General features: G+C 39.7%; 1 protein-coding gene and 1 long non-coding RNA gene across 4 annotated transcripts in view; one reads left to right on the top strand and one right to left on the bottom strand.

Moving 5' to 3' along the window:
* The window catches only part of RANBP17 (RAN binding protein 17), a 331,490-nt gene extending 322,585 nt beyond the window's left edge, over positions 1-8,905 (bottom strand). For all 3 annotated transcript variants that reach the window (XM_060635017.3, XM_060635018.3, XM_060635019.3), the window contains exon 1: positions 8,753-8,905. In XM_060635017.3, coding sequence (XP_060491000.3) covers positions 8,753-8,770 — 18 coding nt within the window. In that variant the 5' untranslated portion in view covers positions 8,771-8,905. The remainder of the gene's footprint in view (positions 1-8,752) is intronic.
* Positions 8,906-8,975: 70 nt separating this feature from the next.
* LOC132680995 (uncharacterized) overlaps positions 8,976-15,155 on the top strand; it is a 74,766-nt gene continuing 68,586 nt past the window's right edge. Inside the window, exons 1-2 of the long non-coding RNA XR_013555579.1 lie at positions 8,976-9,070; positions 15,010-15,135. This is a non-coding gene — a long non-coding RNA (uncharacterized LOC132680995). The remainder of the gene's footprint in view (positions 9,071-15,009; positions 15,136-15,155) is intronic.

The following is a 15,155-nucleotide window of genomic DNA, read 5'->3' as shown; positions in this document are numbered from 1 at the left end:
TTTATAGGCGCAAAGAATAATTCATTCTGTTTAGAAATGTAATTTCATCTGAACATATAAAACACATGGATAAAATCTAGAGGAAAATGAGATCACCATTCCTTCCAGCTTAAAACAATTTTTGTTAAAGGCACTTGACAAAAACTACTTCACTTTTTTTTTTTAATTTTTTTAACGTTTATTTATTTTTGAGAGAGAGAGAGAGGGGGAGAGTGTGTGCGTGTGCGAATGGGGGAGGGGCAGAGAGAGAGGGAGACACAGAATCTGAAATAGGCTCCAGGCTCTGAGCTGTCAGCACAGAGCCTGACACGGGGTTTGAACCTGGGAACGGCAAGATCATGACTTAGGCCGAAGTCAGACGCTTAACTGACTCAGCCACCCAGGTGCCCCAAAACTACTTCACTTTGAACTTGAAATAAAATTAATTCTTTGGAGGACAAAAAAAAAAAAAAAAAAAAGGCACAGATTTCAGTATCAGTAGTTATATGAAGGTAATAGGATATTCCTAAAGAAATACCACTTTTTATCCTTTCTGGCCTCAATTTTTATGTGGCGGCCTTACAGCTACACTAGTCCAAACATTCTCTCAAATACATATATCTTTGGCTAACAGGAATACAGGCAAAACACTGAAATGAGACTTCCTCTAGCCCTTTTATTCTTTTTCCTTCTCTCTCCTTCTTAGCTCATTTATGGCATTTTCCACTTCCTATCCAGGTCAGAGCCCAACATCCCAGACTTGAGAATTTTCTGCTAGGTTGAAAGTAAAAAAGAAAAGTTTCAAATGAATAAATGAAGATAAAGGACCTCCAATGCGCCACATTTTCCACATTTCCCCCAACTTGGCTGGCCCAGCAAGCCCTCAGAGTACTGCCCCATAATGCTCATAATATTAAAATGTATAGAAAATTTATGGTTCATGAATACATACAAATATCCATATTTTCTCCAAGGGTAAGAAATACAAAAACAGAAAGAGCTACCTTTTTCTCTCTCTTGGCTCATGATCAACCTTAGAAGTCTTTTCCTTCATCTAATAAATTTGAAAGGCTGAATTTTAGAGCCGGTAATAGCCAGAAAATTTAATGATAAACTGATCCTGCTGTCATGCATTCATCTAGGTCTAAGAGTCTTTGAAGAAGCAGACTTTGGATTCAAAAACAACTGGGCCAGAAATAGTGACCTAACTGTTTAAAAACAAAAGGCAGCAAAATAAGTGAGACTCAAACCGATCTTACGGATTTGTTTGGAAGATGAAATGAGTAAGGGTCACATAACTTCTGGCACATAGTACTCCTTATGAAGGCTAGCTGTTTATTAATATGACTGAATAATAATATTGTACTGGCTGGAACTGTATCCTTCTAAAAGATAGGTCTAGGGGCACCTGGGTGGCTCAGTCGGTTAAGCTTCTGACTTCGGCTCAGGTCATGATCTCAAGGTTTGTGAGTTCAAGCCTCCACATCAGGCTCTGTGCTGACAGCTCAGAGCCTGGAGTCTGCTTCGGATCCTGTGTCTCCTCCTGTCTCTGCCCCTCCCATGCTCATGCTCTGTTTCTCTCTGCCTCTCAATGATAAATAAATGTTAAAAAAAAAAAAAAAAAAAAAAAAAAAAGGTCTAATTCCTAACCCCTAGTACCTTTGAATGTACCCTTATTTGGAAATAAAGGTCACTGCAAATCATTAAAGGTCACTGCAAATCCACCATCCTGGATTTAGGGAGGGCCCTAAGTCTAATGACTCATAAAAGAAAAGAGAGGTACATGTGAGATGCAAAGACACAGAGAGACACCAGGGAGAACGTCATGTGAAGAAGGAGGCAAAGGCTGGAATGATGAATCTACATGCCAAAGAACGCCAAGAATTGCCAGCAGCCATCACAGAGTAGGAAAAAGGCACAGGGCAGTTTCTCCCTCAAGGCCTCCAGAAGGACCCAATACTACTGGCACATTAGTTTCAGACTTCTGACCTTCATAAGTTTAAGACAATAAATTTCTGTTGTTTTAACCCGCCCAGTTTGCGGTCATTTGTCACCACAGTACTAGGAAACTAATACAAATACAATATTGATCAAATCAATGGGACCTAAGTAAATATATCTGGAAAGATTCCAGAAAGTTCTGGAAATTATTTTGTCTGTTTTGCTATACTGATTTAGAGAACTTCAACACAAAGTAAGTCTGGAGCATATTTAAATAGTATTCATTTAAATCAACAATACTACGAATTACCCCTTTCTTTCCAAAGGTATTTCAGAGTATTAACTGAAAGGCTGTGCAAGATAAAATGGGAGAGGCTTGAACTTTCTCTTACAAAAGGCTAAAACAAAGGGGCAAAAAAATCCAGTCATTCTTTCACTGTAATGATAATAATGAAACACATGGCAGGCATATCAAATCTTTTTAGAGAAAAGGATACATACCTAAAGATCCTTACCCTGGTGGAAAGGCATTATCTAAACATTTAAAACACTCACAATGTGGTGAATGCTGACTGACCAAATAATCTTCTGATTAGCATTTGACTTTCCAGAGAATCTATAAAGAGAGACTTTTCCACAATGAATTAATAAATTTGCATCTTAGTTTTAAACACTGGGGCGCCTGAGTGGCTCAGTCAGTTAAGTATCCAACTCTTGGTTTCAGCTCAGGTCATGATCTCACAGTTTCGTGGGTCCAAGCCCTACATTGGGCTCTGTGCTGACGGCACAGAGCCTGCTTGGGATTCTCTCTCTCCCTCTCTCTCTGTCCCTCCCCTGCTCATGCTATCTCTCTCTCTCTCTCTCTCTCTCAAAAATAAGCTTAAAAAAATTTTTTAAAACAGTGATGTCTACACATACAGTTAACATTAGAATGCCTCAGATAAATGGATCCTTTCTTGATTTGCTGACATATCAGGTTTGAGTTATCAAAGCTCCTACAAGGCTTAATAGCAATATTAGAAGCCCATAAAAATAACTAATAGGCAGAACAAGTAGAATTGGACATCACTTAACTCCCAAACAATAACTATCAAATACAAACAGACAGCATCCAACTTCCATAGCCTAAGAAACAATAACATAATTCTGCCTATAATCTAAATAAGAATCTTCTACATTATTATGACCTCATCCCTGGCCTTTGTGCTTGACATATAATTAACCCTTAAATGATGTGACTTCTTCTATTCCCGCACATGTATCTATCAATGGGTAGATAGTGAGAAAAACAAAAACAAAACCAGACAAAAAGAGTATATACTGGAAGGCATTATAGGAACAAAAAGCAGATGACAGGTTTCTGGCCAGGGAGGGAGGGAGAGCAGAACAGGATGGGGGAACAGTAAGAGGGATTACAAAGGAATAAAAAGAAACTTTTGGGGGTGATTGACATGTTCATTATCTTGATTTCAGTGATGATTTCACAAGTGTATACAGAAGTCAAAACTCCTGCACAACTCAAATATGTGTGGTTTATTATTTTCCAATTATGTCGTACTATAAGCTGGGGGGGGCGGGGGGGAGGGAAAAAGAATGAACCAGAAAAATTCTACCCCAATTGAATTTAAAACTCAATTACTTCTCTGTATCTTTCCTGCTATCTGGAATTAAGCTTCTTGATTACCATTAACAGAAAATACGTTCCTTTCCCACAAATCTTTGTTTCTTCTTCCCTTTACTACTTTTTCCTGAGCATACCTGAAAGCTTATTCCAGGGTCTCTAGAAACTCTTCCTTCTACAATATATTGGATAGTATCTGTTTTTAGAGCTTTATAGTTTACAAAAGTATTCCCATTCTTTTATTTTTCAACCCATCCTGACAAATGGGCTCCTACAAAGTACATATTTTTAGCCCACCCATTTTAAGACAAAAAAAACCAAGGCCGAGAGATCAAATACATATAAGTGGCTCAAGATCAAGTATGGCGTAAATGGTCAATTTTAAGCCAAATAAATACGAGTCTATATGCCTCAAGAACATGTTTTCTCCTTACCATCCTGGCACCTTGCCACCCTTTACTTTGGCCTGCAAGGAGAGAAGCAGACGATGTCCTACTCCCTACTTTCAACTCTGTCTGCTCATCATTTTTATATCTACCAATTTCTCCCTCTTGGAAAATTCAGAAAGATGCTGAAAATAACCCCAAAATGTCAGAAACTGAATTGAACATACTTCCCACAGACTTCCACTTCAAGTGTCTGTTTTCAGTGGTTTCAAAGGTCTAGACTAGGATCTAGATTCATAACCTTGACGTTAACTTTGTCGCTTCTTCCTCCTTAGTCCCTCCTGTATAGTTAAAGAGTTTGGCCTTACCCAAAGAAAAGTCTGGGCTTTACCCTCAGATTCTAGGAGGTAACTTATATTATATCTGATAGGCCTATTTTTGTTCAGGTGCAAGGGGCTGGAGGGTGCACAGTCCACAGTCTTATGTTGGGGGCTGGCCACATCAGAAAGACCAACTGTGTGTTTAAGGGTGGGGGCTTTGGATCACATGGTATTAGCCTAAAGACTGAGGTCAATCACATGGGCAATGAAAAGTCCATCGTGACCATGTAATGAAGCCCCAATAAAAAGTTCCCTGGTTTGCAATACTCAAAGCATACTGTCACACATACAGGCTGGGAGCGTAATATGTCCCAGTTAAAAGTAAAAGTTTTACTTTTAGGGACAGTAAAAGTTTTGTTTTGCAACCCTCCCAGACTCTGTCCCTTGCATCCCTTCTTTTAATCAATTTCAATCTGTGTACTTTCCCAGTAATAAACTGCATGCATATGACAGCCTTCAGTGAATTCTTTGAGTCGTTTTGATAAACTATCAAATCTGAGGGTAGTTCTAGGAAACTCTCAATATGCAGTCGGTGTCAGAAAGAAGTGAGGGCAGTCTTGCAAACTATATCCTTTAAGCTTGCAGTGTAGCTTATTTCCAGGATATAGTAGTTTGTTATAAAATCTTTTTTTTTAATTTTTTTTAATGTTTATTTATTTTTGAGACAGAGAGAGACAGAGCATGAATGGGGGAGGGGCAGAGAGAGAGGGAGACACAGAATCGGAAGCAGGCTCCAGGCTCTGAGCCATCAGCCCAGAGCCTGACGCGGGGCTCGAACTCACGAACCGTGAGATCGTGACCTGAGCTGAAGTCGGACGCTCAACCGACTGAGCCACCCAGGCGCCCCCTTTTTTTTTTTTTTTAATTTTTTTTAATGTTTATTTATTTTTGAGACAGAGAGAGACAGAGCATGAATGGGGGAGGGGCAGAGAGAGAGGGAGACACAGAATCGGAAGCAGGCTCCAGGCTCTGAGCCATCAGCCCAGAGCCTGACGATAAAATCTTAACAATTCTTTTTAACTACAGATTCAGACTCACCTCTACAGGATATTCATAGACAACAGAGCAATAGAACAGTATTTTCTAACTGTGGCCTTCAGTGCCCTGGATGTCTTCAGCAGCTTCTTTGGGAATGACAGTGGCAGCTTTGGAATCTGCCACCTACTTACCGACCCTAAGCAAATTATTTAATCCTTCAACACCTCGCATTTGAAACCACAGGTAGTAAGACCCACCTTCCAAAATAATTGTGAAGAGTAAGACCAAACACAAAAAGCTTAACCCAATGCCTGGCACACAACAGATTCACAATAAATTGTAAATAATCCCTTCAGTTACTGATAAATTATACAACACTATCTTGGACTTGCATCTACAGTTTCTCCCATTCAAGTCCATATTGCCAGGATGATCTTTCCCAAACCTCTTTTCCATCATGTTACCAGGACATTTACAATAGTTCACAATCTCATTTAGATTAAATCAGGCAGCCTGGCTGCATATTAAGAAGCATGGCCATACTCCCTGCTTCTGGAACAATTCTGAAAGCAAAAAGATTGACAAACTGGGTACCCTAAATTTTTCCTCATGTCACTTCTTGATTCTCATCTCAATCCCTCTGTTCTATTTTTTTTTATGTTTATTTATTTATTTATTTATTTGAGAGAGAGAAGGCAAACAGGGGAAGGGCAGAGAGAGAATCCCAAGCAAGCTTCATGCTGTTAGCGTGGAGACCGACGCAGGGCTTGATCCCACGAACTGTGAGATTACGACCTGAGCCAAAATCAAGAGTCGGACACTTAACTGACTGAGCTGCCCAGGCACTCCTCAATCCCTCTGTTCTATCTTCCTCACTCTGCTCCCAGCTCTATCTTTCCTTATTCTGCCTTCCTCCTCCCAATCTGGACTGTCTCTTCTCAGATGGTAACCCAGATCCATTGCTTCCTTTGGGACAGAGTACCCTAACTCACTTACAGCTTCCTAACCAGGATGCATATACCTTGAATGGTATGCCTGGGCTATTGATCCCCTTGCCCTCCAGGCTGCCAGGCTTTTGGCTATGAGCAATTTATGTCAATGAACCAGACCATTACCATTTTTTATGTATGCCGTGATGTGAAAAAGATTGTGGAGAAGCGCCCTAACCTCACCTTACACAAGTCCACATCTTTACTCATCGCACTAATGGCATAATTTTGGACCAGCTACCCTGGTGAGTAGGTGACAGTAAGATATTGACATGAAAGAATATAGAATTATGAGTTATTATGTCTATTCTAACTCTATAGCCTTGGGCAAGTCACAACGGTTCTAAGATTCAGTGTGTTCAAGAATAAAACATATGTATGTATATGTATACATGTAAGTATATATATATATATATACATATATATATATATATATATATATATATATATATATATATACACATATATATGCACACCTCTCAAATTAGTTGTGGGGCTCAAAATCTACAATAAGCATGTGAAAATTTAAAATGCTAGGTACCAGTTATCATTATTAATAAATGCTCCTGGAGTTAACTGGAGAACAATATGGTCTCATATGCTGGCAATGCTTCAAACTGAGAAGTTTCAGAGTTTTTTTCTGGCTCCCAAAACTGTGATCTTTAATTGTCCATCTATACTTTCAAGCTGCTGTGAAATACATTCCTAAAAACCAATATAGGTAGTTTTGGCATTAGCAGCTAATTTTTCCAACACTCTACCTGAATCTGAAGAAGTCTTCCGGGACTGAGTGATTTACTATTATGCATCATCTTCTATGTCTGAAAACTTCCAAACTTCCACCACAGTCTTTAATTTACCCTCAAGATTTACACCTGAACTATGAACACCTGATTACCTTTTTATAACCCCTAAGTCCTCCCTGCAAGATTTTTCCCATGAAAATTTCCCAGAGGGCATGTTTACCAAAATGGAAATAAATAACATTATGCTGACCTGGATGCCCTTAGAAGCCGCAAGGAGTCAAAAGGTAATGTGTGGGGCTCACTACTTCCTGGTCTATAAATCCTAAAACTGTCAATTACCTGACAGGACAGTGGCTGGTTGGAAAGAAAAGATCCTTTGGAAGAAATCAATAAATAAGAAATGAGCCAGTATGACCACAGGCGGTCCAATGAAGTCTACAAAAGGAACGTGTCACATACAGACACTGTCACCACATTATGAAGCTGACTACCCCTCCAAGGACATTGCTGCCATCCACAGCCTTCCCTTCTCGCTTTCCTTTTATATGAACTTCATGCTCCAGCCAGACCAAACTTCTTGCAGAGTGCCATGTTCTTCCACAATTCTTTGCCATCATTCACATGGTCATTTTGCCTCTATACTCTGCCCTTCCTCTTCACTGGGCTAGCTCCTACATTTATTTCAAGACCCACTCGATTGCAAGTTCCCTGAGAGTAGAAATCACAGTTTTGCTAGAGCTGTCTTCAGTGCCTAGCAAAGTAGCAACTCAATAAATAAGTGGAAGAATGGAAGCTCAAAGAAACTCAAAGCATCCCCTCTGAGAACAGTTCTGCCTCACTACTTCTCTACACACACACACACCGGGTTGACGACCCATCTTCAATGTTCCCATGGTATCCTGTGGTTAGTCCTACCATATCATTTTCACATGTACAGTAATTATCTGTAAATTCTATGAGGGCAGGGATGGTAAGATGCTGTAATCCTTTATCCCAGAACTGTGCACAATGCTTGGAGACACGGTTGGGAAGCTCTATGTTTGTTGAATGAATAACTGAATGCATATGCCAGTGCAGCCCGAGAATACGGGAGCCTTCCTACTCAAGCACGCGTCCCGTCCTTATCATCTCCACGCTCCTCGGGCACGCAGCCCCCGTTTCCTCCTCCAATAAGGCTCCCGCGAAGCACTCCTTCGCAACTCCCTACAGATACAGCTCCTGCCCGCTCTAGCCAATTAAAATCCAACCGCTGCCGCCGCTCCTGCGGCGAACCCCAGCCCCTTCGCGAGCTGCGTCCCAACCGTGTGAAGTCAGGCGACTGAGCGGCGGCCAGCGACGCGGTGGGAAGGCTGGCCCGGCCCGGCCGGGCTCCCCACCTGCCTGGGCGCCGCCAGAGCCGCCCTTCGCGCCGCGCCCCGAGCAACGAGTTCGGGCTCCCGCGCCGCAGGTCCTCAGCATCCGAACCTCCCCTGAAGGGCGAGCTCCAAACCTGGCCCTGCCCCTCCACCCGCCACCCCAGAGCTCGAGCCGTCCCCTCCTCGGGCCCGGGCCCGGGGTGTGCAGCCCAGGCCAGTGCCCGAGTCTCCCACCAGGGCGGGGGCTGGGACTACGAAGCCCCGTCAGCGGCCCCGCGGCCTCCGCCACGGTTCTCGGCCCTCAGTCTCCAGACCCCAGCGCCCCGCCGGGTTCCCGAGGCGGCGGAGCGGGGACCCGCGGTGCAGAGCGCACTGACCTGGAAGTGCAGCGCCATCTTCCCGGGAGGCGGCGCCGGCCGGCCGCCCCGAGCGCCCGAGGGGAGGGAGCAGAGGCGGGTGCCGCGGAAACCCCAGCCGCCCGCGGGGTCCCTGCGCCGCTGGTTTGCTCGCACGTTCGTCGCCTCCGCCTCGCGGCCCCTGCGTTTGAAGCGCTGGACGGGGCGGGGCCTGGCGGGGCGGGGCGGGGCGACGGAGACAGCGCGGGGGGCGGTCCGGAGGGGGCAGGGCCTGCCTGGGGAAGCTGGGAATCTCAACTGCCCCCCACACGGAAGTTTCAACCGCTGCTGCCACCTCAGGTGGGTCGTGACCTCTGACATCTTTCCTTTGACACAACCATGGCAACCTAACTGTCAGCCGGACCCCGGCTCTCTTACATCTCCCACAAACTTTATGGATCCTTAAGCCCTACAGCACAGTTATTGCCCCTGGCTTCAGATGCTCCCATCTCCACAACTGTTCTTGTCCCCTAACATCCACTTGCCATGACACAATCAGCCATAACTTTGACTCCTTCATGTCAACTGCAGTCCTGGACCCCTGACTTCCAAAGCCCAACTTCCATTTACTTTTTAACTTCACTTGGCTTAAAATTAAACGCGTCTACATGGTGTTAAGTCAAAAAATTCTAGCTCACCTCTTACTATTTCTTGTCTATATTTCATTGAATATGGACTTGTATTTTACACCAAATGATTACATTAGAGTGAGAATTTATTTGAACAAAACTAGATCATAATCCCTCCTTTCTGGTGCTCTTCATTTCTTCTTGAAGATTGACATTGGGGGCATTGTACTTTAGTGTGAAAAATTAATACTTCTTATAGTTCAGGTTTACTAGTGACAAGTTCATCTTTTCTTAACATGAATCTGTCTTTATTTCACCTATATTTTTTATAGGATAGTTTTGCTGGGTATAGAATTCCATTTTGTCTTTAAAAAAATGTTCTCAGCATTAAAAAAAATGTCTTTCCCTTGATTTCTGGTTGCTGTTGTTTCTGTTGAGAAGTTAGCCATTAGTCTGATTGTTGTTCCTTTGTAGGTAATGCATGTCCTTCTTCCACCCCTGGCTGCTTTAACTTTTTTCTTTCTGTTTGGTCTTCAGCAGTTTGAGTATAATGTTAACTGTATGTGTTTATATTATCCTGCTTGGGATTCATAAGATTTCTTAAATATGAATTCTGATATTTTTATCAGTGTTTGAAAATTCTCGGTTTTTCCTTAAGTATTGCTTCTGTTCCTTTCTCTTCTCTTTCTGGAACTCCAGTGACAGGTATATTAGACTTTTTTGAGTATTCCATATCTCTTATACTCTTTTCTGTATTTTTCGTATTTTTTTCTCATTGTGCTTTTTAAAAAAATGTTTATTTTGAGAGAGAGAATCCCAGGCAGTCTCCATACTGTCAGCACAGTGTCTGACATGGGTCTTAATCTCACAAACTGTGAGATCATGACCTGAGCAGAAATCGAGAGTCAGATGCTTAACCAACTGAGCCATAGAGGCGCCCCTCATTGTGCTTTAATCTGCATATGTTTTTGTTGACCTGTCACCCATTTAGGAGAAACTGTGTTCTGCTGCTACACACCCCTCTATTGAATTCTTAATTTGAGTTATAATATTTTCAATTCCAAAATTTTCATTTGAATTCCCCCCTTCCATTCTTTAAACAGATTCTAAGGCTCTGGTGAAATTCTTTATGTTTCCTGTGTTTTCTTGAACATTATAATCATATTATTTAAAGCCCCTATCAGATAACTCCAATATCTGAATCACCTATGGGTCCTCCTGGCTTTTGGTATTTGGTCCTATTTTTAAAGCATGCCTTACAATTTCTTATTGAATGTCAGACAATGTGGAAGAAAAATTGTAGAGGCTGTGGATGATAGCAGCTTTCTCTAAAGAGGATTAAGTTTTCTTATTGTACATAGAATACAAGTGGATCACTTTAATCCTATTGAGACTTGGTTTTAGGATTTTATTTATTTATTTTTAATAAAATTGTTTATTTATTTTGAGAGAGAGAGCATGTGAGCTTGAGTGAGGGAGGGGTAGAGAGAGAGAGGTAGAGAGAGAATCCCAAGCAGGCTTTGCCTTGCCAGCACAGAGCAAGATATGAGGCTCAAACTCATGAACCTTGAGATCATGACCTGAGCTGAAATCAAGAATCAGATGCTTAACCCACTGAGCCACCCAGGCGCCCCTGTTTTAGGCTTTTAAATTCAACTTTATTTCAGTCTTGCCCTTATTCCTAGGTCATGGTTCTTACTAGATCTTACTGTATCTTAGAGGCCTGAATGTTTGCCAAGACCCCTTCACCTCCTGGGGCTCGAACTCTAATCCCCATTTCCCCAACACTGTAAAGCTGCTAAAACCTCTGTTCAACCCTTTAGGTGCTTCTGTTCTGCTGAGTTTCTTAAAGTCTTTCGTGTGCATGTGCCTCTTAAGAATTTACTGATGATTTAAGGGTAATTTGTACACAGATTTTGGGGCTCACATCTCTGTAATTTTCTCCTCTCTAGAATTGTGCTCTTCAAATCCCAGCTGCTTTTGTTCCTAAACTCTCATCTCTGCTTCTAGCCTACTGAGACTGCTACTGTCTGTTTAGCTCTTTTACTCCTGCACCAATTCAAACTGCCCTGGGGGTGGGAACTGACCTGAATGTGGATTTTGCCCATTAACACTTTCAGGCTTTCAAGGGTTTAAGTTTATTGGTTGTTCTCTAGTGCCTTCAAGCAGTAGTTACGTGTGTGTATGTGGGTGTATAGTTGTTAATACACATTAAATTATTGTCAAATTTATATGTAGTTGTTATATATGTAATATATTAACATAGTTGTTAAATGTATGTGTATGTGTGTATATACATATACATATACATATATATATATATATATATATATATATATATATATATATTTGTCCTGTTTTTATAATTGATCTAAGTGGGAGGTCTAATTCAATATAAACTACTCCATTATGACCAGACTTTTTGCATCTTCCATTTTTCACCCTAGATTTTCATAGTTCATTCACAGTGCATGAGTCCTCATCCCATAGACCAACTCCTAAACTTGAAAATGTTTGATACCCTCATCCTGCCATTTTTGACTCTTATATCCCAAAGTTTTTGATTCCTATATTATAACTTCTATTTCCATGCTTTAAGACTTTTGATATGCAAGTCTCATTTGTGACTCCCACATCGCTAGCACCAGTGTTGATTTCTGACCTGCCTATTGCATCTGCCGTACAATACTCCATTATTTTAACTGCCTATTGCCTTTGTCTAACTTCTGGATCCCAACCACATTTTTAAGTTTTTTTTTAAAGTAGTATTTCTGTTACCTCAATTTTAAATTTAGGGGAGGAACAATTACTTGAGATTTGATCATTTGGCTTTTTATCCCCCCCATAACAGAATATCCTTGGCACAAATATAAAATTGTGATAAGAACAGCAGCTGACTATTCTGTGGATTTACTAGGTAACTCTGAAAATGAAAAGCCAATTATTTTTTCCCTTTAAATTTGAGTGACCACTTAAGACTTCTGTTTATAATGAACTCTCCCTTCTGTGTTTTTCTGTCAACAAAATTTGCATATAACTTCATATATTTTAATCCATTAATAAAATTTAAGATAGAATTGTGTCACGACAGCTACCAAAACTAGCACAAAAGATGCTCCTCTAGGATGTCATATAATTCATTTCTATCACAAAACTCAAAAGAGGAACACTTAGAGCTCTTAGAAATTAAAAAAGTATCTTCCTCTGTGGCAACTAGCTTCTAAAAACAAAAACAAAAACAGATGGATCTTTGATCTTTGTATCTTTTCAGGAAATTCAATTAACATTTGTAATTCTGGCATCTTAGAAAATTCACCTAACATCTCTGAGTTTTGATTTATTATTTCTAAGATGAAGATAACAGTAAGTCCGTAATTCAAAGATTTTGTAAGAAGTAACATTGAGATGGGGTGCCTGGGTGGCTCAGTCGGTTAAGCACCTGACTTCTGCTCAGGTCACAATTTCACAGTTTGTGAGTTTGAGCCCTACATCGGGCTCTGTGCTGACATCTCAGAGCCTGGAGCCTGTTTCGTTTTCTGTGTCTCCCCTTTCTCTCTGCCCCTCCCTGGCTCTCACTGTGTTCTCTCAAAAATAAATAAACATTAAAAAAAAAAAAGAAAGAAGTAACGTTGAGATGAAACAGTAGAGCACAGTGGTTAGGAAAACAGACACTGGAGCCAAACAACCTAGGTTTGGAAGCCAGCTGTTTCACTTACTAGCTGGTAAACTTGGTGAAGTCACTTAACCTCTCTACACCTATGTTTCCTCATCTGTAAAATGGAGACTAACCATATCTATTTCATAGGTTGCTGCGATGATTAAATGAATTAACATATATGAAGTACTTAGTGCTTGGCAGATAACAAGTGCTATAAAAATACTAAGTATTATTATCAAATAAATCCATATCACTCTCTGAATGTCATATTTAAAATGATATTCTTAATGAAATGGATTATAATTTTAATCAAACAGAATAAGTTATTCCAAAATAGTTTATTAATTTACAATTAAGCTAGATACGTCCTCATTATCTCCCCTACTCTACCAAGCTTTTCTATCCTGGAGGATATTGAAAGGCTGTGACATTACCTCCATTAACAGCATTTTGGGGCACCTTGGTAGCTCTGTTGGTTGAGCTTCCAACTTTGGCTCAGGTCATGACCTCACCATTCATGAGTCCCAGCCCCATGCCTGGCTCACTGCTGTCTGCACAGAGCCTGCTTAGGATCCTCTGCTCCTCCCCCACTTTCACTCTCAAAAATAAATGAACATTAAAAATAAAATAAAATAAAATAAAATAAAATAAAATAAAATAAAATAAATAAAATATAAATAAAATAAAAACAGCATTTCTATTTTCTGTTTCCATAACAGGACTTATGTGGGACTAAACTATGAGACTGAAACTTCAAAATATCTAACTAAAATTCTCACTTTATCTATACTTAAAATGTAAAATCTATGATCAATTATTTGCTTTAGTAGCACATATAAACAAAAAATAAGAAACAATAGTACACACTTCCCTTAACTTATTCTACAAATGTAATTTTATTAAACACACTTAATAAGATATTTAATACCTCAGTAAGTTTTGGGAATCCAGCAAAAGGCAGACAGATGAGAGAAACAGGAGAATGCATCTAAAAAATTCAAATTTATCTAAAACCCCTCCAAAACACAACAGCTGTATAAAATATGTATATTGTATATATATTTTTCATATTGGTTGATTTAAACTATATTTTTATTTTCTCAACTCATTTAACCTTAAACTCCCATTTATTTAAATATTCAGTATGAAACCAGAGAAACAAAAAACGTTTCTTCTCCTCTGGTGAAATAAGTGAGTTATTGTACAATATTTATTATTACATATATACTAAAAACTATACACATTTTTTTTCAAATTATTTTACACTTTTAACATACTGGCAATAATAAAAGTACACTGCTATGTATTAATAATGCTGTTATTTTGACAAATAAAAACTAATATTTCTCATTTTGTATATTGCCTTATGTTGCATATTAGTTCTTCCACATAAAAATAAATACTTTAAAACATTGATTACATCAAGAAGATAGCAATATTATGTTAACTCTGTATTCCTAAAGTTACCCCCGAGCAGGATCACAGTAAAATGTCACCTGACATGTAGTGCTATTGGATAAATAAAGTAGTATGCCCATTATGGAAAGCAATTTGCAACATATATCAAGAATCTTGAAAATGTTTGTCATCTTCCCCCAACTTGTAGAAAGAGATTCTAAGAAAATAACCTAAACTGTGCATGCACACACAAAAGTTTTATAAGTGAAGGTACTTATTAAAGCATGATTTATAATAGGGAAAAGCTGAAAACATTAAGTAAATTATGGTATAGCATGTGGCAGAATCCTATACAGTCATTGAAGATTATGTTTATGGACAGTTTTGTAAAAACATGGAAAATGCTATGTTAAGAGGTTAAGTGTGCAAGGCAAAATGGAATGGTACGTCATTTCAATCAAATGAAAAAAGGCATAGAAAAAAGTAATGGAACATAGCACAAACAAATGTGAACAGTGCTGTCTTATGAATGGTGGAATTAACAGGTGATTTTTTTTCATGTTTCTGTATTTTCAAGATTTTCTAAAATGCACATTATTCATTTTTATAACCAGAGAAAAACTTATGATGTAAAGAAAAATCAGACCTAAACAGATTACTTTTAATGCTCGCTAAAGAAGCACTTATTAAAGAAGTGTTTGTGGGAGCTGTATATGTGGGTAAAAGGCCATTTAGAAAAGGTGAGTTTGACCAGACAGGC

The sequence above is a fragment of the Panthera onca genome, chromosome A1 (assembly GCF_046562875.1).
Source record: "Panthera onca isolate mPanOnc1 chromosome A1, mPanOnc1 haplotype 2, whole genome shotgun sequence".
NCBI classification, from domain to species: Eukaryota; Metazoa; Chordata; class Mammalia; order Carnivora; family Felidae; genus Panthera; species Panthera onca.
Note: the sequence above shows the minus strand (reverse complement) of the source record. Positions and strands in the feature narration are given on the sequence as shown.